Below are 24,210 nucleotides of genomic sequence, written 5' to 3'. Positions count from 1 at the left end.
TCATTTACCAAGCCACCGTCACACGCAGAGACAATGAAACTACAGAAACATACATCGGACTTACAGAAAACGAATTCAAGACAAGATACAGAAATCACACCGCATCTTTCCGTCACGCAAAACACAGAAATTCCACAGAACTCAGTAAATACATCTGGACCCTAAAAGACAATAAAATCGACCACTCCATTTCCTGGCGCATCCTCTCAATAAAGCCATCCTACAGCAGCTCAAACAAAAGATGCAGCCTTTGTCTTAAAGAAAAGACCCTCATTATCTGCCACCCCGAATTATCAACACTCAACAAACGAAACGAGCTCGTATCTTCTTGCCGCTATAGAAACAAAACACTATTATGTAACACCTAAATCCCTCTATGTACCGCCCCTAATTTACCTTTTGTATAACCTTACACATTATGTAACAGCTTCTGTACCGTATTATCTATTTATTCGAGGAATATTCCAGTATATCAACATCTCCTGAAGAGTGAGTTACTCACGAAACAGGCTTGTAGAGATAAACCATGTAGTTTCACTTTCTTCAATCTATGATATATCACGCTCTACGTGCTAACGTATTGAGCACTGTGCTACGGAAGTATCAAAAGACAAATTTCTATATATATATATATATATTAATCTCGTTAATCGAGTTGTTTTTTTACTGATCATCTATTTAAATTTTTTAAAAAACATTACAGTCTAGAGCTTTTGAATACATATATATTTAGTTTGCTTAGAATTATATATATCCGTGTGTGTGTTGGGGTTTTGTGTGAGGGGGGTTTTGTATGAGGGGGGTTTTGTGTGTTGGGCATGGCGTTAGTTGGTTCTTTGCTAATTTGCTTCTCGGCTTGGGGGTGGGGGTTTGCGGGTGACTGGCTTGGCGTGTCGGGGGCCGGCGGCCCACTAGGTAGGCGTGCCGTGGGTGGCGGTCCACTGGCTCGGCGTGCCGCGGGCCGGCGGTCCACCCAGAGCCCGCTTTGGCGGGCTCTCCAAGAAGGGAAAAAAGTTTCGGGTATAGGGGCTTGCAAGAACCCGCCTTGGCAGTTTCTCCAAGAAAAGCTAGTCTTCCTTCCATAAAAAGGCAAAAAATATCAATAACTATAAATAAGGACGTAGTTCAATAGTTTAATTTATTGAGATGTATTTGGGCAAGGATCAAATGTTCTATTGTATATGGTGAAGTGTATCGTATTTGGAAGTGAGGATTTTCTTGTAATTAAAATAATATCTATATTTGAGACGATATTTGGTTTGATCAAGTAAGCAAAGAATAACTATCTTTTTCGCAACAAACAACTACATTTCGCGGCACAGCGTTTCTGCCCTCAGATGCTGTAGGTGAAAGGTTCGAAGATCGTCGCATCAGTTAATATTGAAAGCTTTATAACGGTTTCCATTCCATAAAGCAACTCAAGTATAAAGTATAACTATCCATGGGTGTAGCGGATGCTATGAAACTACCTACAAAGCATCAAAAGAGTACCGGCATTCTTCGTACACAGCGACAGGATACCTATGTTTAACCTGGGAAGGGCCTGGTTTTTTTGGATTAAGTGCCAATAAGAAATCTTGAAATCATAAACGTTTAGTTTTGTTTTTACCTTCATACCAAAGAAATATCAAAGGTAATCAACGGGGCAACTATTTTTTCCTGATCCTTTAATAATTTTAAAGAGATGAAGGTTTCTGAACAACCTGAACCGTTTCTTCCATTCAGCATATTTCACCTGAAATTCAGGTCCTGAAATTTCCTATTGAAATATCTTTGGGAGGAGGGGTGTGACACCCTCACAACCCCCAGTCACGATGTCCCTGTTTGGTGTGTGATATACTCTACCCAGGGTGTGACATACGCATGCCCAGGCCTGAAAGGCATCTGATGAAGCTTACCAGACCTAGCAAGTCACACGCATTTTGCGGGAGACACACTTGGGCGCTTTTTCATGCTCAAAGGCATCAAATCTGAATTCCCAGCAATTGGCAACAAACTTCTTGGTTTATTTAAATTTTTCAATTTTACTCCAATAGCAAGATCCCTCTTTCCTTACAAGGCATGTTTGCACAATAAAAGGGACTAAATTATTATACGACTAGATAACAGCCAATCCGTACAGGTTAAGTGATGTTAAACTTATTGACAAGCCTACACAAATAGTAGGTTAGCTTTTTTGCGACTATGACACATTGTGAATTGATTGAAAATGTAAAAGAGAAGCATAATATACAGGGATGCTGGAGAAGGGGGGTGCAGGGGGTCAACTGCCCCTGTTGCCTTTTAATAGGAGGAGCAAGAGGGGCCAGAGTGCCCTTTTCATTAAAGTGCCCTTGAAACCAGCCATTTGCACTTATCAGAGAGATTAATATGAAATTCTGATTGTAGTTTCATGGTGACATTTCTCAAAACTGGTAATATAATTCCTTGTGCCAAAATTTAGCCAATTTTCAGAAGATCAAACTTAAATGGTGGTTACAAAGGAATTAGTAGTAGCTGAGAAATTTGTTGCAAATGCCTTTTTACCCAAGCTTGCCCCTTGCCCTTTGGTCATTCCAACATCCCTGATAATATACCACCTTAAGTTAGTGTTTCAAGTAAGCAGATTACAATTGGAGTGGTCAGAGCGGAATAACTTTTTCTCAAGAATGACATTTGGGGTTGCAGTTACACTACGATGCTTTGCTTGCTTGTACACCTGCATTCCTTTCTCTGCATACCTGGTCCACAGAGCTTCGCACTTTTGCATTTGCACAGCACAAGTGCACCAGATTAAATTATTTAATGATTATGTACTGTTATAAATTCTATCTCAATAAAAACTTAATATAATGGCGAAAAATCCCCCACCCGCTTCTGTGGGGTCCCTGCTCAAAAAAGGCGTTTCCGAAGAACCATAGGGCATGGTTAAAAAAATGTTTTCTGGGGCTCTGCACCTCAATCCTACTTCTGGTTGTGTAGCAGTCCAGGATTCGTTCTGAACCATTCTCCCTTCCTTTTAAAATATCACTCAGCAAAACTTAAACTTGACAGGTCTGGCTTACAGGGAAACATCAAACAGGCTTTGAAGCTAGGAATTATCAAATGAACTTCTATACAATAATAGAAAATGGAAACCTAGGAGAAAACCCACAGCGAAGGTTATAATATCTTTTGCTTTCATTTTTTGCCTTAATCAGACCCATTTTAACCATAGATATTAATCACAAGGCAAAAGCTGACAAAAATGTTCGAAATCAAAATATATACATATTATCTAAAAACTTACTCACCATATAATCCAAGTCAATAAATGGGTCATTAATGGCCACAACCTGTAGTTCAGGTTTTTCTAGTGCTGCTCTGCAAACCAAACGCCCAATGCGACCAAATCTAAGGTTCATGATGAAAAAGTGTTATTAAATACAAAATTTACATGCAATTGCAATCATCATTTTCTGCAATCATCAAAATGGTCCTCTTTAGAATAAAGACAAAAATAGCAACAATATATAATCCAACAAATCAAAACATTAGAAGACTGTGTAAGACTCCTACCATAAAAATCAGCAACGATTGTCATACAATTGCAGAAATATTTACAAGTGTTTCAGCACTGCATTAACTTTTCTTACAACACAGCAAAATATAACCAAAAAAATGAAAAATCTGCCTTGCATTAATGGTTACCTAGCTTCCTTCTACAACAATGCAACTAGAGTGCTTTTAAAATGTATTCATTACAAATGAGGATCATGATATCATTTAACTGATGACTTTGAAGACAATCTTCAAGCAACTATATGTCCTTCCATCATTTGCTTCTGATATCTATTTAACACTTGATTTGTTGTTGATGCAACAGTAACAATCATGAGTGTACTCCAAAGCAGTGAGTAAAATCTTCAGTGTCAAAGCACGTAGTCATTTATGAAACTTGTTAGATATTTTTCTCAGGTAAAAAACGACTTAATCTTTCAGCTAAATAAAATCAAAAATGACATTGCTAAGCTATTTTCTCATTGTATGGCAGACATTAGCTTCCTATATCCAAAAAATGGAGGGTTTGTCATTTCTTCACAATGAGCCATAACTGATTTTAAATGGTTTTAATACAGCAGGTGAGCAAAAAGTATTGCACCACTTTGCTAAGAAGTGATGGGTACAAGGCTGTAACTTCAAAATTCAAATCATTTCAGGCCTGGCCATTTGGGGAAGACCATAGATCTTGTTCCCCTTCAGGCTCTCCTCAAAGACCAGAGGGGAGCTACAGATTGTTCTCTCAAATTGCTCTTGAAAGCAAGTTACTCTCCTTGAATTCAATTTTTCATTTGTTTCTATTCTTATCTATCTACAAATGGTGAACCTGGAAATTTCTAGGAATGCTGTTTACTGCTCCTCTGTTAAATGTCTTATGGCCAGGGCCGAATGTTTGAGGCAATTAGGCACCAGTTTGATGTTCAAAATCACTCAAACATTAATTGGCAACATTTCAAACTATCAAAAGTGTGATGTTTAATGTGACAGTATTGAATCTTAGGAGGGGCATATTTAAGCAACAATGACAGGGGGCAGGGTGTTAGACATTCATTTTGGTGCCGCACCCTTCAGGCCACTGGAAAATGATGGAAACATCCATTTTTAAAATTTTGTTTTTTAATTTTAAGTTAAAGATGTTAAGAAGCAGTGGTGTAGTCAGGGTTGAAAGTTTTGTGGGGCAAAGAGAAGAAAAGTTCTGCTATCCAGACCCCTAAGAATTTGGAAAAAACACCTATTTTGTAAATGCGTTAGGAAAAGCAATGACATTTTTACATGACAATTTCTTTTAATACAATGTCATGTGTAGTGTTTTGTGGCTGACTATATTTTACAACTGTCTATTTCCTTCACAATTCCACTAACATTTATATATATCCTGAATTGTGTAAGGTTAGGAAGCACTACATGTAAAAAGTGATTTCAAAGTTGTAATCAAATTTCTAAAAATGATTAACAGTATTCAAAAGTTTTAAACCAAGTTTGTTCTCCTTGGAGCAAAATCCACGACAAGCATTTCAGAATCAAGTTTTTTAAGAGTTGGATTTTTCTATTTTTTTAGTTTCTATTTTATCAGGAATGGCTCAAAAGCGTGAAGGACTTTTCTATACAAACCTGAAACTGCTATAGAAACGAGAGGAAATATATGCTACTGATAACTTAAACAGTAAGTAGTACCGATAAGTAAATAAATAAAAGTGAAATCTTAGCATTACTTTGTTACTACTGTCTACCAACAAATGATTTTTAATGAATAAAACAAAACTTACCGAAGGACACAGAAATATTGGGCACCCCCTACACCCCCCATGCTAAATCCATCCCTGTTTAAAAGACTTACTTAATTAAAAAAAACTTCTTTTGCAGCAGGTCAGGTCTTTCTATTCAATAAAGTGACAAAATATTTTAGAAAGCAATTTACAACATCATTTCTTCAAACAATGTGTTATGAAATGGTCTCCAAAATTTGGTCTGCTGCTGTACAAAAACATAAGACAAAAACTTTCAACAAATTATTTACAGTCAGAAAAAATGACAATTTTTGGAATCCAAGTACAAAACAGGTATTTCAGAGTTCATGTCAACCAAATCTTACAAGCATGAGCAAAGAAAAAATTTTATCGCAAATATTTTATCCCTATTCCTATCATCAAAGCTAAATTCTCGTGTTAACATAATAGTTGATATTTTTGCTACCCTACCTTGATAAATTTCCCATTATTTTCACTGAATCATCTACCTTGAAACGTTTCTTTAAATTGCTTTAGCTATTTCACTTTTAGGTAGAAAAAATAATTTGGAGTTTTTTCAGATATGATACAATGCTTTTGATCACTAGTTGTACTGTACTTTTCCTACATTTCCCAATAAAAAACCTATCAATCTTGCTACCTACCCATTGATACCAACTTTGATCACCATGGCTTCAGTTTATTTCAACTACAAAAAAATAGTACCCTCAATTATTCATGAAGACAGAAAACTCTTTGTTTAAATAACATAAAAGATAAAGAACTTTTGGCAAACAATGAAAAGATTGCAAAAAGAAGAGCAGAGCAGAGGAAGCAAGTTGGCATCCAATTTAAAATATCATTTGGTTGGGTAGCTCTTTTTCAAAAGCAAGACAGTTCTTTGACAAGCTGAATTGGGAGCTTATACCAACAAGGTCTTGGTCCGTCCACTTGATGTTACCACAACTTTTGATTTCTATGCTGGGAATTAGAGAGGAAGCATCCCCCTCAATCTCAATTAAAGTATGGTTGTGTCAGTAACTTGAACCACAGACACATAGCTCATGCTCACATTGCACAATCTTTTTTGCATCAGTGCCAATTTTAGCTACACAGATCCCTTACAGTTTTCAGAATGAAGTTTAAAGTAGTGGTAACTAAAACACACGAGTACATAAGATGCATTTTGTACTGTTTGTTTGGAAATGGAAAAACAATAGCCTAAATTTTATAATTTTTCGGTAATTAAAAGGGACAATTAAATAGAAATAAAATGGATATTTGAATAAAAATGCCAGAGAACTGTATTTAAAATTTTATTCAAAAAATAAACCTGAAAAAATTACTCCAGAGCTCAAGAAGAACAAAAACTCATTGAAAGAGAAAGAATTAAAAAATTATAAAAATAGGAAAAAATTTTTAGGGTCAATTAGCAGTTCACTAGCTTTGTTTATTAGACAGATTCTGAATCTCCTGTTTTCTCAGTTCCACAATAGGCTATTTTAAATGCTAAACGATAAATTTTGCAATGAAGCTGTCAAATATGAAAACAGGAAATTGGGAACCAAAGTGCGTTTATGTTCCCAAAATCTCATCTCTTTGTCATTTAGCTGCTTTTAACTGCCATAATCTGTTTTCACATCCTAAAACATAATCATTATGTCACTGTCATTGTTGCTGTCTTTATAAATTATTTCCATTTTTGCTGCATATTCTAAACATCCAGTTCCAAGACAAACATCAAAAGAATGTATCACAAATTTTCTCTTTGTTGTATCAACTTTTAATTAAAATTCATGGGAGAAAAGCTGGACTGTTTGACCACTATATTGGGTCATTTGATATTGTCATTTTCCATGTTGAATGAAATTTAATTGAGTTTACAAATGTTGGTTGCCAAATCCAAATTTGAAATCATCTGAAATGTTGGATTGTTCGAACAACCTCAGCCAACATTGTTGGCTCTGCCCACACATGAGCACCAAAATTCAATCATTGCATCACTGTTGACCTTCCAAGTTCGTTTCACTCATTTAAACATTCAAGTTTGCTTACAATAAATTTCACATTAATTACGGACAATATAATTAAAGATAAAAAATTATATGAGCAAGAAGAGGCATCAAGTCCAGCATACAGTGGCAATAAGGAGCCTGTAGCACAGAGGAGGTACAATAAAGTGCAGGGGAGGAAGGGAATTTCACCAAAAGCTTTTATTGGAGATTCTTGAAGATTGTGATGACAGTGAAAATATCTGAAATGCTGGGATTCATTCTATACAGCTACCAATACATCTTTTTTATTGATACTTTATGTTCTAGTTAAGTCTAGATATGGCCCTACACTCCCCTCACAAAAGTATTGCATCACCTTGTTCAAAATGGCGGCACTTTTTGTCAATATTTTTACAACACGAAACATTTGAATGCATGAATTGGGTGAAATAGGCATATTTTATAGCAAATTTTGGCAGGAAAAGTTTGCAAATTTTGCTGACGCCATAGAATACCTAGTTAGAAATGTAAATTTTACGCAAAAACTTTATTGTTTGTAAAAATGTAGACTACGCCTAATAGAGAAAATTTGTCAAATGAGATGCGAGTCCCTATCAAATTTTTACAGGGAAGTGATCTTTAGTTTAAGAAAAATTGTTGACCATGTTAGATGCAGCCACACAACAGCTTCAATAAATCAAAAAAAAATTATTTTCTTGAGAGTGCTTCAATAGTAATAAACCTAGAAGTGGATGAACAAAAAAATTGATGTAAGAGGGGTAGCGATTTTGTCTGTTTTATTTCACCATGTTTACACCAAGGGACAGTAAAAGACACGAAACTTGACGCTGAGCAATGTTTTGCAGCTCAAAATTCTTCCAAGCCAAAAATAATGAGTGTCTTACACAAATATAAAATAAAAATTCACCTGCGTAAAAGGAAACCATTTTTACAACGTTTTATTTCCGAACAAGAAGAACTCAAGTTTTTCCATGTTAAAAGACGTTTTGAAACTGTTATTTTGAAAAAATGGTCTAAAAAGATTTAAGTTTTGATTTGTGGTTTTTTCACTTCTGACACACTCCCCATCGCCACTTAAAAACAATCAATTTCACACAATTTGCACCATTTTCCCTCCTTGAAGGTGGCACAATACTTTTGTGAGAGGAGTGTACACAGCTGTTTTGTCCTCTGGTTTTCTATAATAGCTTTAAATAAAGAAAAATGAACCCCAAATCAGTAATCAAAAGATTATAATACTATCAAGAAATGGTAAGAAACAGAGGTGCTATGGAGAGGACTTGGTGGGCTAACATGATGAAATTCAAATAAATTTTTTTAAGGGATGTAGCCCTCCCTTAACATGCAAAAACATGTTTGGTACAGCAAATTCTGTGCTACACATGTTAAGGACGAGATGCCCCTAAAAAAAATTCTTTGAATTCAGCAAACCTTTATTATTCAAAAATGTTGCATGAATAAGCAGTTTTGTATCCAACAACAGAGAATCTGCGCAAATGCAAGTACTCTAAAGGCTCTAATAAGGATCAAATTCTCTTCATACTAAATACAAAATTGTTTAACTCTTGACAACACTACATTCAAAATCGTTTAACTGTTCATAAATCTAAGTAGGGCAGTACTTTTGTATGAAAATATAAAATGCAGGGCCAAAATACCATCGCCCTGATGAGAATCAACTAATTAATTTTATATGGTCTTATGCAGTCAGAAAACTACTGGACGTGTATGACACGGATTTCTTGGATTGTCTTCAGCTTCACGACTGCTCCTGAACTTGTTTCTACACCAGGAAAATTAGCCTGGATATTTTTCATGGCCAGGATTTATTCAAGGACATGTAGTTGCATTAAAAATCTGCTGCATATTGTAAGAAACTAGGAGAAAGAGCTTGCAGCATATATTAACAATAAATTAACAGAAAAAATCATCAAGCAATAAACTGCAGCGGAAAAGGCTGCTTGGACACTTGGTTATTACCAAATGGGCTACATAGAATGCTGGTGCTGCTACTTACTAGGTCTTTTTCTTTACCTGGTTAGGACTGTTTATGGTAAAAAAATTCACTACAACATATTATGAGAATCTTCATTGAAAGGCCACTAGATGAAAATATTATGGATCTACCGATCTATATATTTATAGTTACAAAATAAAAGAGCTGGCTGTGGATATAATCATCCCTTTAAAAAAATTAACACTTTTGGAAACGCTCCCTTTTTAGTTGAAACTTGATTGAAATCTGTTCTTTTACTGTCAAAACGAGAATATCCATATTGTCCTAAAACGACAACTGTTGGCAAACTTCTGTAGGTAGAGAGCCCGCATGTGTTTGCGTGCATGTCGTCTACACTTACTGAAGTATTATTTCGTTGACGGCTACAGCACAATTCAAAATCGTGAAAATAATGCAACATTTACCTCACTTTATTGCACCGACTTCAATATATCAACCTTTTCTGGAATCGGAGGGAAACAAGAAGGGGCGAGCCTATTCTTGGCCAACACTTTTTAGAACCGAAGGTAAAAGATAGAACAGAGAGCTTGAACCCTATTGGTAAATTACGAAGATCCCCTTTGTTTATCGGGTCCGTGTTTGTGTTACTATTAAGCGCATGCGCTTGAAACTTCTTTGGACATGACCCTTGCCACGTTCCAGGGGATACTTGACGTCATAAAAATATATTATGAAAATTTGTCCATTTCGATCTTTTTTTTTAATTCATTAAAAGAATAAGTGAACAATGTCTTATGTGCAAAATCAGGTAAATGTCTTGCCTGAAATTATTTGATTGAGTTATAACCACGGCTGTCGCTAGAGATATCAAGGTACAGGGTTAATTTTCCGGTTGGTGGGCGTGGCTTTCGGGCGTGGCGTATTATTATTAAAAAACCTTTTTTTAACAGGCTCAATTTCCTCCACGTAGACCAGACTTTTCTTTATCAGCTAGATATATTGAATTGTGATGGTAAATGGGGATTTTCTGCTGTTTTGGGGGTAAATTGGGGGTTAAATCAGGAGAAGTTCCTGCTTATCCTCTGCGAAGGAAGGCAGTGGCTGGAAAGGCGTTTTAACCAAATAAATCTGGTCTAAAAAGTTGAATATGAAGGATAATTTATGTTTTGGTGAAGTACCTTTAAAGTTGTAAAATGAGCTTCAATTAGTCACGTAAGTTTAAATAACCCCTATTGTTATACTACACTTTAACTACTGTTGGATAACGGAAACCCTTCAACGCCATTACGTCATTTGCTTCAATTGACAATTATGTAATTATATTTATAGACGATGTTTTGTTTATTGCGTGGGTCGCTAGACGACATTATTTTACCTTATATGGACTTTTCTATTTTCGTCGTATGTATCTGTTAGTTTATATAAATGCTTGAGAAAAAGTTAGAGAGAGTTAGAAAATTGTCGAGACGAAGAACAGGAACCGAAGAGCCGAGCTCGACGAAGAACTGAGTAGCTAAGAAGTAGCATATAGTTTTGTTGATTTTTATATATCGAAGTTGTGTTTACGAAAGAATTTAGTTGTTCTTGCTGGAAACCTGCCGACACTATTTGCCATCTTCCGCTGACTGCAGCCGAGTAAAAGATCGTAAGTTGTGTTAAACTTTCTCTTTACTGCCCACTCGTTTAAACGTTGTTGATTAGAACTCACGCGTTAGATCACATTTGAAGTGTGATTTAACATATTGGTGCCCCGTGTGAGGAAGCTAAGAAGACAGTTGAAAAGAAACATTTCGATTCCAGTTATTTATCGTTATATTATTCCAATTTGGAGAGCGAGAGACCTGTACAGTGTTGTGTCTGAGGAGAACAATAAAAAGTTAAGATTACGTCATCTGACTTTTGCAGACCGTTGGAATTTTAAGAATTTCATTGCTCTTTTAATTTATTTAACTTTTAATATCACTCGGATCATTGAATATATTGTAATTCTAAACTATGGCTGAATTCGAAGCAACCGTCAATGATCTTCAAACGCGATTAACTGCTGTTCAGGCTGCTATCGAGGGCAATTCTCAAGCAAGTATGTTCAAACCTAGACCCTTTACAGGAGCACTAAGTGAAGATGTAAATGAATGGCTCGCAAAATTCGAACGTTTTGCAAGGTTTTACAGTTGGGGAAATGCTAAAAAACTTGGTGCCATGGTGTTTTTATTTGAGGGTTCTGCGCTATCTTGGTTTCAAACTCTCCCCGACGAAACAGCCAACAGCTTTAGTGATTTAGCAGAAGCGCTTAGGGCTCGTTTTGGAACCACGAACATTGATTTCATTCTAAGGCAGGAACTTTATGCTAGAAAACAAGGCCCCCTGGAACCCTTGGCTAATTATACTGAGGATATATAGGAACGCTTTTATGTGACAAGAATTGCAATGGTTCCTATCATATCTTGTGACTTTCCATCGTTGGTGTTCGCTTCGACGAATCTTATTTAACGTGCAGAGAACACGGAGCCAGTGAGAGAGGCAGTGTATTGCTGTATAACTCTGATCTGAACTGAACTTGACTGACTGACTGAATTACATACAAATTAACATACTTATATACAAAATAAATGTGCTGAGTAATGATGTGTTGTGATGATGTAATGATGATGCAATGGAGAAGGAAAGATCTAGACTTAGGAAGAAATCAGCATGACATAGATGTGTGAACGTGTGTACAATGGTGAAGGGAATGTCATGTGCTAGGTGATGTTGTGAATGACCTAGGTGGATGTCATGGTGATGGCATGATGTAGGAATATGGCCTAATTTACAATATTAAAATCACTACAATAGCTCCCCCCTTAGAATGCAAGCGGTTGTGAAGCATTCGATACGCAAGGGAAAAGAACTAGGAATAAATTTTAATATTGTAAAATCGATGAATTAAAAATATGAGTGAATTGCGATAAAATATTAATTGTTCGAAATTTAAATGTCCAACCGTTATAAATCGATGAGAGTTCGAGACGTGGCCGGTGTTTTCTTCTGTTCGTGATTTGGGAGATTTGTGCGAAGTTTTTATGTTGGATGACCAGGAACCAGTTTGTTGAGGAGTTATTGAGCGTTGATCTTGCGTGGAGGCACTGCGGTGAGTCGAGTGCTGCGATGCGTTGAGGGCACTACGGTGAGTCGAGTGCTGCGATGTGTTTGAGGGCACTACGGTGAGTCGAGTGCTGCGATGCGTTGAGTGCACTACGGTGAGTCGAGTGCTGCGATGCGTTGAGGGCACTACGGTGAGTCGAGTGCTTGTTGCTTGTGTTGAAGAGCACTACGGTGAGTCGAGTGCTGCGATGCGTTGAGGGCACTACGGTGAGTCGAGTGCTTGTTGCTTGTGTTGAAGAGCACTACGGTGAGTCGAGTGCTGATGATTGTCGATAAATCCAAATGAGTTGGGTTGTGTGTGTGAAGCTGAGTTGATATTGACGAATCCTTGTTGATGAAAAACTTGATGTGTCTGATGCCATCGAAGAGTTGATGTTGTAGTTGAAGTAGAATTGACCAACGATGGGTTTGCGTGTCACGTCGTGGTCACCATTATAGGAACGCTATTATGTGACAAGAATTGCAATGGTTCCTATCATATCTTGTGACTTTCCATCGTTGGTGTTCGCTTCGACGAATCTTATTTAACGTGCAGAGAACACGGAGCCAGTGAGAGAGGCAGTGTATTGCTGTATAACTCTGATCTGAACTGAACTTGACTGACTGACTGAATTACATACAAATTAACATACTTATATACAAAATAAATGTGCTGAGTAATGATGTGTTGTGATGATGTAATGATGATGCAATGGAGAAGGAAAGATCTAGACTTAGGAAGAAATCAGCATAACATAGATGTGTGAACGTGTGTACAATGGTGAAGGGAATGTCATGTGCTAGGTGATGTTGTGAATGACCTAGGTGGATGTCATGGTGATGGCATGATGTAGGAATATGGCCTAATTTACAATATTAAAATCACTACAGATATAGTTAAACGTTGCCAACGCCTTTCCCTCAACGATAACGAGCTAATGAATTTATTCATAAATGGACTAAGTTCAGAATTGAAATCTCACGTAGTCCTAAACCAACCCACGACCTTTGCAGAGGCTGAAAAGCTAGCTCGTCTTAGAGATGCTGTATCGAAAACATCAGGGGTTAATGCTGTAGCTGCCTCCGGTCAAACGGCCCAGGAACATCGCATTAAGGAATTAGAGGGTCAGGTCCACCTGCTCCTGTCTTTGGCGTCTAACAAGAATTCTCCCAACCCGCCACCGTTGAATGCCATTACCGGTGATATTTCACACAATTTGTGTTAGTGCGAATAGCCCTTGGTCGTTGTAGTTTAAGCTATTTTTATCTAGCCTCGTTTTTACATTGCATTGTTTTCTTTACGCCTCTTAGTATACGTTTCATTAGCCCATATTTGGTATTTCCGTTTTTGCGTGTTCTTGCTTTTCCTCGTTTACTTCCGGTAGCTATAAAGGACTTGCACCCCACGTTTTGGGTGGTTATTTACTCGCCTTGCATTGCGCTGTGTTGGGGGCAGTTTTTCTATCGTTTACATGCAATTTTTGGCCTGGTAGTTTCTATATGCTGTGTTTGACCGTCGTGCAAAATTTTTATGGCTACGAGGACTAATAGATTGTAAGTTGTATGTATTATTATGTATTATCTTTCACTTTATTTATAAGTAGCTCATACTTAACATTTTGTAGTCTAGTTGGGTTTCTACGTAGTTCTATCTTCTGCTAACATTAATTAACCTTTTATAATTATTGTTTTTCATTATATTGAAATATTAAGCTTCTTGTCGTATTCTCAACTTATAATCTTCATGTATGTTAATTGCTAACATTTTTCTTTAGCCAACCACGTTTAACACATCACCTCAGAACCTGTGTTGTTTCTTGCTGTGTTATCTGCTGGGGATTTAGGTGTGGTGCGTTCGATATACCAAAGTAGTCAGAATTACAAATTGTGGACTACAATTTGCATGATTTTATGTCACAACATGAAAATATTGTAAGCTACTTTGGAGATGGTAAAAATGAAATTCAGCAAGCCAAAACTGATATAATTGCTGCTATCCAAAATGCTGCTGATCGTAACGCACGCCCCCCTCAAGGTCAGTTCCGCCCGCATTTTAGTAACTCGGGGGGACAGCGTGGTCGAAATTTGCGGACGACTGATGGTCAACCAATCTGTAATTTTTGCCTTCGCGTTGGTCATGTTGCCCGATATTGCCCAGAACGCAGCGGACCTCACGGCAATCAACAGCTGCGTTTTCAGCCGCAACCACAGCCACAGCCGCGTTTTCAGCCACGGCCACAACCTCGTTTTCAGCAATTTCAGGAGTATCAACAAGATTTAAACGGGAACGGGCCTTCACAGTGGGGAAACTGAAGGCCCTGGATGAAGATCAATTAAGAGACACCCCTAGAGATAGAGATTTTGACTCATGGCTCTCAAAACGACAGAGCACTTTTAACCCTATCCAGACTAGACTTTTTGAAACTTTCGGGAGACTAGGGGGGGCACAAAGTGCCCCCCTCCGTAATTTCTTTGTCCCTCTAGCTAGGACAATGAACTTTGTTTGGATGGTACTCTTATCTTTTCTCCACATTTTAGTATCATTGTTCAATTTTTAAGTCACGTGGTTTTACGATGACGTCATCATAATGGTGGCCGGGTGAAGCAAAAATTTAGAAAATTTTAGAAAATCTTAAAATATTCATTAATTCCAAAGCATCGGGCTAAGATATTAAAATAAGCAAATTTGATGCATTTTCTAATAGAAACAAGAAGATTGACACAACTTTAATGTTACTTCTCAAAATTATTAACGTTCCAAACAAAAGAACTCAACATATTTTATATTTGGCTATAGTTTTGTCTATATAACTAAATAATCGATACAACCAAATGTCATGTTTGAGTTCATTTTTAATGCCTTAGCAGACAAATTATTCTAAACTTGCAGTTTTATTAATGTAATACCTATAAATATGTCAACAAATGTGTGCGCATGCGCAGCAGAAAAATCATAGAAAAGGATGTTGAATTTGAATTTTCTGGTCAGAATCATGAAGAGAGGACAAATTAATGCCTAGATACTAATTTTCATCAATATATCTACTTTTGTTGCGAATCCGTGGCAGATTGAACTATTTTTTACTTGACTAGTTTTGAAAACGCCCCTACACAACCCCCTGATTAATAATAAAAAAATTATCTTTTTATATGAACATGTGTCAGATAGGTTAAAACTAAAAGTCAGTAGGTCTGAGGGGTATTGCTTTGAAACTCCTGAAGTTATGAAAGAAAAACCAACTAGGGGGGCACTTTGTGCCCCCCCCCCCCCTAGTCTGGATAGGGTTAAGCAAGATAATGAATTGAAAACTGCTTCTCTAAATTCCCAAAGTGACTCAATTTCATCTAACATAGTGCCTTGCATAGACTCACAAAAAAGTACAATATCAAATGTTTCTATTTTTGGGACTGTTTTAAGTCAAAAAGTTCGATTGTTAGTTGACACCGGAGCTGCTATAAGCGTTGTTAGTGAACAATTTTACAAGAATACTTTGAGGCCCAGTTTTCTATTACAGCAAAACACTGTCGATAACATTAAAACTGCCGATGGAAACATAACTCCCGTGATAGGTCTTGTTTCATTTGATGTTACTATTGGTAAACACCTGCATAATTGCAATGCCTCTGTCGTGCCTAACCTTGCATACGATATCGTTCTTGGGAGGGATTTCCTCCACGCGTATGCTGCAGTTATAGACGTGAAGGGACAAAATGTCACTTTCGACCCTCAAAACATTATCGCTTTCGCGGGAAGCTATAGAACGCCCATTGTCTCAGATGTTAGAACAGCTAAAACATATGTAATTGAAGGCCACTCTGAAGTCATTATACCAGCTTATTTAGCCAAACCTATCGATCCTGTAGTTGGTTTGATTGAAGCAAACATGAAATTAGTCGAAAACTATAATTTGATTGCCGCTGCCACCTTATCAGTACCAGATACTGATAACTGTGTCACTTTTCGTTTGATTAACCCAAGCGATGCGCCTGTTTTACTACATAAGGGGACATCCATTGGCACATTTTGCGAATTAGCCACTGATGACAGTATCACTGAATTAAAGCATGACCCAGTAGTTTCCTCCGTGGAAAATGTAACAACGTTTGACAGTAATAATGTGACTGCCATGTTTAAATGCTTACCAAGTCCCAATTTAACGACGTCGGAAAACAATCGCTTTAATTCTCTCCTTGGACAGTTCGCCGACATTTTTGCCTCATCGAGTGTAGATCTAGGCCGGACGACTGAAATACGTCATCACATTGACACGGGTGACGCAAGACCAATCAAGCAGCCACCGTACAGGGTATCCCACTCTCAGAAAAACGAAATTGAGAGTCAGATTGGGACTATGCTTGACCAAGCTATTATCAAAGTTTCTAGCAGCCCTTGGAGCTCCCCAATAGTACTTGTCAAAAAGAAAGACGGGACCACACGCTTCTGTGTCGATTATCGCAAACTGAACGCAGTGACCAGAAAGGACAGTTACCCGTTACCACGAATTGACGACGCTCTTGATGCTCTTGCTGGCGCAAAGTATTTTACAACGCTAGACCTTCAGTCTGGTTACCATCAAGTGGCCATGGATTCCGATTCCATAGAGAAAACTGCGTTTATATCTCATGCGGGGCTGTACGAATACAATGTAATGAGTTTCGGCCTAACAAATGCGCCTCCCACGTTTCAGCGCCTAATGCAACGCGTACTGCATGGCCTCGATTGGCAGATCTGCCTTGTTTACATCGATGACGTAATCATATTTTCGTCATCTTTTGAAGAGCATTTATCACGACTCACTGCTGTATTTGGTCGATTGCGCGATTCCAACCTCAAACTCAAGCCTTCCAAATGTCATTTCGCGCGCACTTCGGTGGATTTTCTTGGATTCGTTGTATCTTCGGAAGGGATTTTGCCTGACCCTAGTAAACTTGATGCCGTAAGAACATTTCCTGTCCCAAAGTCTGTGAAAGATGTGCGTAGTTTTTTGGGATTGTGCAATTATTACCGTCGCTTTGTGAAGGACTTTGCCAAGATTGCTTCGCCTCTCAACCGCCTTACGCGGAAGTTAGTTCCTTTCGTCTGGGACGAGACGTGTGAGAAAGCTTTTGAAGATCTGAAACTTCGTCTGTGTTCACCACCAATTCTAGCCTATCCCGACTTTTCCCAGCCTTTTCATCTCTATACTGATGCTAGTCAGCACGCTATAGGCTATATTTTAGGTCAAGTTATCAATGGTCGTGAAACTGTTGTTGCATATGGTGGCCGTGAACTTAGCCTTGCAGAAACACGGTACAGTACAACTGAACGCGAGGCTCTTGCAGTTGTTGATGGCGTTAAACGTTACCAGCCATATCTTACCGGTAAAAAATTTTACGTGCACACGGATCACGGTAGCCTCTCTTGGCTTATGAAGGTAAAGGATCCAACTGGAAGGCTTGCCCGCTGGGCACTAACACTGCAGCAGTATGATTTTGAAATACATTATCGTCCGGGTGTGCAAAATTGTGCCGCTGATGCACTTTCACGACGCACATACGGATCATCTATGCTTCCAAATGACGTGCCATTATCACTTCAAGTTACTGTTATTGACCATCCCTGCCCACCGTCTGTCCCTTTACGCACCCTTCAACGACAGGATGCCGACCTTTATGACATTATTGCTTATCTTGAACACGAAGACTTGCCGTCAACTGATGTTAAAGCACGTTCACTGCTACTGTCCATTGACTCTTATTATCTTGATGACAATGGTCTTCTTTGCCACTTCTGGTCTCCTGGTAAACGCAAACATCAATCACTACGCTCTCAAGTAGTCATTCCCGCTTGCCTTCGACACGACGTCTTAGTTTCGTGTCACGATGACCCAACTGCTGGCCATCTGGGGCCGATCAAAACTTACGACAAGGTTCGAAACCGTTACTATTGGCACGGCATGTTCAAAGATGTTGAGCATTGGTGTCGTACCTGCATCGACTGTGCAATGAGAAAGCGCCCTCGTAATCATCATAAAGCGCCGTTGCTCCCTATTCCCGTCGAAGGCCCATTTGACCGTGTTGCCATGGATATTCTGGGCCCGCTCCCTACAACACACGACGGTAATAGATACGTTATAGTATTTTCCGACTATTACACTCGGTGGCCAGAGGCCTACGCATTGCCATCCGTAGAAGCACCCCGTATTGCTCAATTACTCGTCGATGAAATTTTAGCCCGCCACAGTGCACCACGTACACTCCTCTCTGATCGTGGATCTAATTTTCTAGCATCCATTGTGAAATCGATCTGTGACATTATGAATACCCGTCGTACACATACAACGGCGTATCACCCGCAAACGGACGGATTGGTGGAACGGTTCAATGCAACGCTTTGCGATGGACTAAGCATGTACGTGAGTACTCATTAGAAAGACTGGGATCAACACTTGCCAATGATTCTCTTCGCTTACCGGGTAGCACCACACGCAACTACCGGTGATTCGCCATTTTATTTACTTTATGGTCGCGAACCGCGCCTACCACTCGACACATCGTTGTTATTACCGGATTCAAACGTCTCCAGTTCAGTTGCTGAGCTACGTTCGCGAGTCATACGCAATCTTGAGGAGTCAAGGAAAATCGTCAGTGCAAATACCCAGCTCGCACAGCAACGGATAAAAGAGCAATATGATAAAACCGCAGCACCGGTTCCATTCGAGATTGGTTCAAAAGTATGGGTGTATACGCCAAAGTCACGTAAAGGTCTTTCCACAAAGTTAGCACACAACTTCCACGGGCCGTATCGGATCGTATCCAAACTTTCGCCAGTGCACTTTAAGCTTCGCACAATGGATAATCGCCCAGTATCTGTGCCGGTACATGCGAATCGTATGAAAGCATATTATGACCCTTCAGATCGCCCGATTGCCGCTCCGTCTTCCGAAGAAACCTCGCCTGATTTAGCGGACACTGATTTGCCACCAGATAGCTTTCAAACGGCATATACAGACCGTCCGTCTCTTCCAACGCCAGTGGACAACGCCCTTAATCGTCTCGATGAGGAGCCTGCTATAACACGGCCAGAGGACACTTTCACGCCAGCAGAGATTGTAGCTGTGTAGAGTCTCAAGCCAGGAGGCTTGATTTTTGTAAAGGGGGATTATGTTGGATAACGGAAACCCTTCAACGCCATTACGTCATTTGCTTCAATTGACAATTATGTAATTATATTTATAGACGATGTTTTGTTTATTGCGTGGGTCGCTAGACGACATTATTTTACCTTATATGGACTTTTCTATTTTCGTCGTATGTATCTGTTAGTTTATATAAATGCTTGAGAAAAAGTTAGAGAGAGTTAGAAAATTGTCGAGACGAAGAACAGGAACCGAAGAGCCGAGCTCGACGAAGAACTGAGTAGCTAAGAAGTAGCATATAGTTTTGTTGATTTTTATATATCGAAGTTGTGTTTACGAAAGAATTTAGTTGTTCTTGCTGGAAACCTGCCGACACTATTTGCCATCTTCCGCTGACTGCAGCCGAGTAAAAGATCGTAAGTTGTGTTAAACTTTCTCTTTACTGCCCACTCGTTTAAACGTTGTTGATTAGAACTCACGCGTTAGATCACATTTGAAGTGTGATTTAACACTACAGTGCAACCAAGTATATATAAAATAACTCACGGCCCTTTTAAACTGGACTGGTGACAGAAAGGAGCAGAGAGACAACGACTTCTTTCCGCCACCTGCCATTGAACGAACACTTTGAACGAACAGCAAGATACTTCTCCCAAAAAGCCTCATCTTAAAACTACTACAGCGTATTTATCAGGCGCGCAACTACGGGGGGGGGGGTCCTGTGGCTCCAGACCCCTGCCCTTTTTCTTAAAAGGGGAAAAGTGCCCTTATTCTTGGAAAATTGCTTGAATATTTTGATTATTACACTAAAATGGTTGGTCATACAGTAAATGACACACTCCGGAGATGTAATGGACCTCGCAGGAATACAGATAAATTATTTAGGATAAATTTAAGATATACAGATAAATTTTCACGTACTTGTTGGGTCGAACGTCATCATGTTGCAGTAATAGAGTCTATCTTCAAGCCCCAACTCTACAGCGTGTTTTATGATGCGTCACGCACTGGCTTTGAAGAAGAATGGTTCTGGGACTCAAAAACCAAAATAAAGGCACAAGATTTTGAACGGGATAGAGCCTCTACGACCTCTGGTAAGAGCTTGTAAGAGCTTGTTGGGTCGACCAAGACATTTTTCAAGCCTGTCACATAGTTGACAGGGTCATAGAAGACCTTTGCATGAAACGAGCGAATGCAGAGAAATATTCGCGGACTGGTATTAGAAAGCAGTAAAGATGGCACAAAAAGTTGATGTTCAGCTGTTCCGTTCCTTGTCAGTATTACAAATCAGCTGAAAGCAAGACTTGGAGACAGAAACCAGCTGAAGGCAAGGCTCGTGGAACTGTTCAACCTACTCCCACTGTAGTGCGAAGCAAAGAATTCAATAATAATATTTCAAAGAGCAAAATGTCTTCGGATATGGAAGATGATGGGCTGCTATTCAAAAGTGAGCTGGCGCTGGGAAAAGGAGATGACAGCAGGGTCGCCGAGAGGGGGACAAAGGGGCAAACTGCCCTAGGGCCTCGAGGTCTAGGGAGCCTCACAAAGCAATGAATTCCGTTTTTAAATGGAATTTATTAAAAGTAACAAAATTACAATAAAAAAGTAAAACATCTTAAACGAATTAGTGAATTAAAGCTATTTGCAAGGGTGTGGTGGTAAAATTTTTGCTCGCTTCGCTCGCAAGAGGCATTCTTTTTTCCATTTCCCCCTCCCTCGGGCCTCCTAAACTTCTCGGTGGCACTGTACGGCAGACAGAAAGAAGTCATATGCATAGTTAAAATTAAAAGGAAAAAATAAATCACACCTCACCACAATATAAACCGTACACCACAACTTTTCTCTATTGATCAGTTTCCCTTTTCTGGCGTACAATATTTACAGATTTACTAACTGCTCATATTTTCGCCGTACCTAAACAAATGCCCCGGTGGACCTTTAATGAAATTTAATTAGTGCCCTTTTTGTGTCTTGGACCCCTGCCCTCTGAAGTTTCTGGTTGCGCGCCTGTTTATATATACAAGCATTTTACAAGTATTAATAACAACCAATCAACTCAAAACACGTAAGACCTACAACCAAAAGAAACATAGATAATTAACAGCGGAAATAAAGTGTTTGCCAAATATTTAAATTATAGCCTACAATGGTTCGTTCGATCTGGTGCACAACACAACCTCCCACTTTGAAATCGAGCCTCCCGGCTCGAAAACGCGTCAAACTGGTAAAATCTCCTGTGGTGTACAGTAATCCTCGGGACGAGTGATAGAGGGCTCATCTACAGACGAGTCACTCTTTGCTATCGGGTTAGGTTCTGGTAGAAAACTGTCTGGCGGTAAATCCACATCACTGAAATCAACGAACGTGTCACATTGCGGAGGAGCAGCGGTCGGACGGTCCGACGGATCGACGTACAGCTTCATGCGGTTTGCGTGCACTGGAACACTAACTGGACGGTTGTCGAGTGTTCTTAAACGAAAATGAACGGGCGATAAGTTCTTGACAACGCGATATGGTCCGTGGTAGTTATGGGCTAACTTTTTGGAAAGACCCTTTCTCGTTTTTGGGGTGTACACCCAGACTTTGGATCCGATATCAAAGGAGACTGGCGCACTGTTCTGATCGTAGTAGTGTTTCATGCGCTGTTGAGCCAACTCTGTATTTGTCTTAACTATGCGACGGGCGTTTTCCAGATTTTCGACAATGCGAGCACGGTGTTCTGCAACGGAGGACGAGAGTTTTGCTGTCGAAGGCAAAATAAGAGACGCATCAATTGGCAGACGAGGCTCTCGCCCATATAAAAGATAAAACGGCGATTCGTGGGTCGTAGCGTGAGGCGAGACACGGTAAGCGAAAAGCACCAATGGCAGGTGGGGTCCCAATCCCTCTGATTTGAGCTGACATACATCGACAACGCTTCCGCAAGGGTACCATTAAACCTTTCGACTAGTCCGTCCGTTTGCGGATGATACGAGGTAGTCCGAAGTTGGCGAGTGTTGAGCAATTTGCAGACCTCTGTAACGATAGATGCAAGAAAATTCGAACCCCGATCTGATAAAAGCGTTTTCGGAGCACCATGGCGAGTGAGAATCTTGTCCACAAGCAAGTTAGCAATAATAGACGCTTCAGTAGAAGACAAAGCAAAAGCTTCAGGCCACCGTGTGTAATAATCAGAAAAAACCACAATATAACGGTTGCCGTCGTTTGTAACGGGAAAAGGGCCTAAGACGTCCATGGCTACTCGATCAAAGGCTCCTTCGACAGGAATCGGCAGCAAGGGTGCCTTCTTCTTACCCCTAGGCACTTTCTTCATCGAACAATCAATACATGAAGTACACCAAGGTTCAACGTTTTTATACATGCCGTGCCAATAATAACGAGAACGAATTTTCTCATACGTTTTAAAAACGCTTAAATGACCAGCAGTAGGTTCATCGTGACAAGCAATAAGAATCTCTCGGCGAAGGCTTGCAGGAATTACCACCTGAGAACATAAAGACTGAACATGTCGTTTACTAGGTGTCCATAAATGACATAAAACCTCATTTTAGTCCAGATAGTACGAGTCGACAGTCAGTAGCAGAGTACGCGCTTTATTGTTATCATCTGGCAAGAGAGAACACTCGAGGTACTCAATAATGGCGAAAAGGTCACGATCTTCGCGTTGTAATTTGGTGAGCTGTGGAGGAGCAGGACATGGGTGCCTAATAGAAGCCATAGGCGGAGAAAGACCAGAAACAGTGGTTGAGGAATAAGATCGTCGTGAAAGCGCATCTGCGTTATTGTTGGAAGGTCCAGGGCGATAAACAATGTCAAAATCGTACTGCTGCAGCTGCAACGCCCAGCGAGCAAGCCGACCTGTAGGATCCTTCACATTCATGAGCCATGAGAGGCTACTGTGGTCTGTATGGACAAAAAATTTACGGCCATGAAGATAAGGTTGATACCGTTTAATTCCATCCACTACAGCAAGAGCTTCACGTTCCGTGGTGCTATAGCGTTTTTCAGCATTATTCAGCTCACGCCCACCATAGGCCACGACATACTCCACACCCTCAACCCGTTGGCCGAGAATATACCCAAGAGCCGAGTTGCTGGCATCAGTATACAGGTGAAAAGGCTCCCTAAAAACGGGTTAAGCTAAAACAGGATTGGAACACAAACTCTGCTTTAGTATGTTGAAAGCGTGTTGACATTCAGCACTCCACACAAACTCAACGTCCTTTCTTGTTAGCTGATTTATAGGTGAAGCTATGCGTGCAAAATCATGGACAAAACGTCTGTAATAGTTACAGAGACCAAGAAAACTGCGTACATCCTTCACATTGGACGGCACTGGAAACGAGTTTACAACTTCAAGCTTGTCTGGGTCAGCAGAAATACCATTTGCAGAGACAATAAACCCAAGAAATTTCACAGAATGGCGAGCAAAGTGGCACTTACTTGGTTTCAATTTCAAGTTAGCCTGACGTATGCGATCGAAAACGAGAGACAGTCTTTGCAAATGTTCTTCAAAAGTAGAAGAAAAAACGATAATATCGTCTATATAGATGAGACAAACCTTCCATTCTAGGCCAGCAAGAGCTCTCGACATCAGTCGTTGGAAAGTCGGTGGAGCGTTTGTTAAACCAAAACTTATTACATTATATTCGAACAATCCTGCATATGAAACGAAGGCAGTTTTTTCTCGCGAAGACGGATGCATGGCAACTTGGTGATAGCCCGACTGCAGATCGAGCGTTGTAAAGAAC

The 24,210-nt window shown here is 39.6% G+C and overlaps 3 protein-coding genes across 3 annotated transcripts in view; 2 read left to right on the top strand and 1 right to left on the bottom strand.

Moving 5' to 3' along the window:
* The window catches only part of LOC148958034 (glyceraldehyde-3-phosphate dehydrogenase-like), a 42,512-nt gene extending 32,716 nt beyond the window's left edge, over positions 1 to 9,796 (bottom strand). Inside the window, exons 1-3 of the mRNA XM_089114078.1 lie at positions 9,683 to 9,796; positions 5,912 to 5,955; positions 3,273 to 3,372 (exon numbers count right to left, since the gene is read on the bottom strand). Coding sequence (XP_088970204.1) covers positions 3,273 to 3,372; positions 5,912 to 5,937 — 126 coding nt within the window. The 5' untranslated portion in view covers positions 5,938 to 5,955; positions 9,683 to 9,796. The remainder of the gene's footprint in view (positions 1 to 3,272; positions 3,373 to 5,911; positions 5,956 to 9,682) is intronic.
* A 1,417-nt stretch (positions 9,797 to 11,213) lies between these two features.
* Positions 11,214 to 18,751, top strand: LOC135688368 (retrovirus-related Pol polyprotein from transposon 412). The gene is made up of 3 exons (XM_089114211.1): positions 11,214 to 11,298; positions 13,329 to 13,562; positions 15,780 to 18,751. Exons 1-3 carry the CDS (start codon positions 11,214 to 11,216, stop codon positions 18,749 to 18,751), a joined length of 3,291 nt encoding a protein of 1,096 aa, XP_088970337.1.
* A 24-nt stretch (positions 18,752 to 18,775) lies between these two features.
* Positions 18,776 to 19,444, top strand: LOC148958033 (uncharacterized). Its single transcript, XM_089114210.1, has one exon. The coding sequence runs from the start codon at positions 18,776 to 18,778 to the stop codon at positions 19,442 to 19,444; it is 669 nt and encodes a 222-aa protein (XP_088970336.1).
* The last annotated feature ends 4,766 nt before the right edge of the window (positions 19,445 to 24,210 follow it).

The sequence above is a fragment of the Rhopilema esculentum genome, chromosome 19 (assembly GCF_057945365.1).
Source record: "Rhopilema esculentum isolate cy_ngs chromosome 19, ASM5794536v1, whole genome shotgun sequence".
Classification (NCBI taxonomy): domain Eukaryota; kingdom Metazoa; phylum Cnidaria; class Scyphozoa; order Rhizostomeae; family Rhizostomatidae; genus Rhopilema; species Rhopilema esculentum.
The sequence above is the reverse complement of the archived record's forward strand: the minus strand, read 5'-3'. Positions and strand labels throughout refer to the sequence as shown.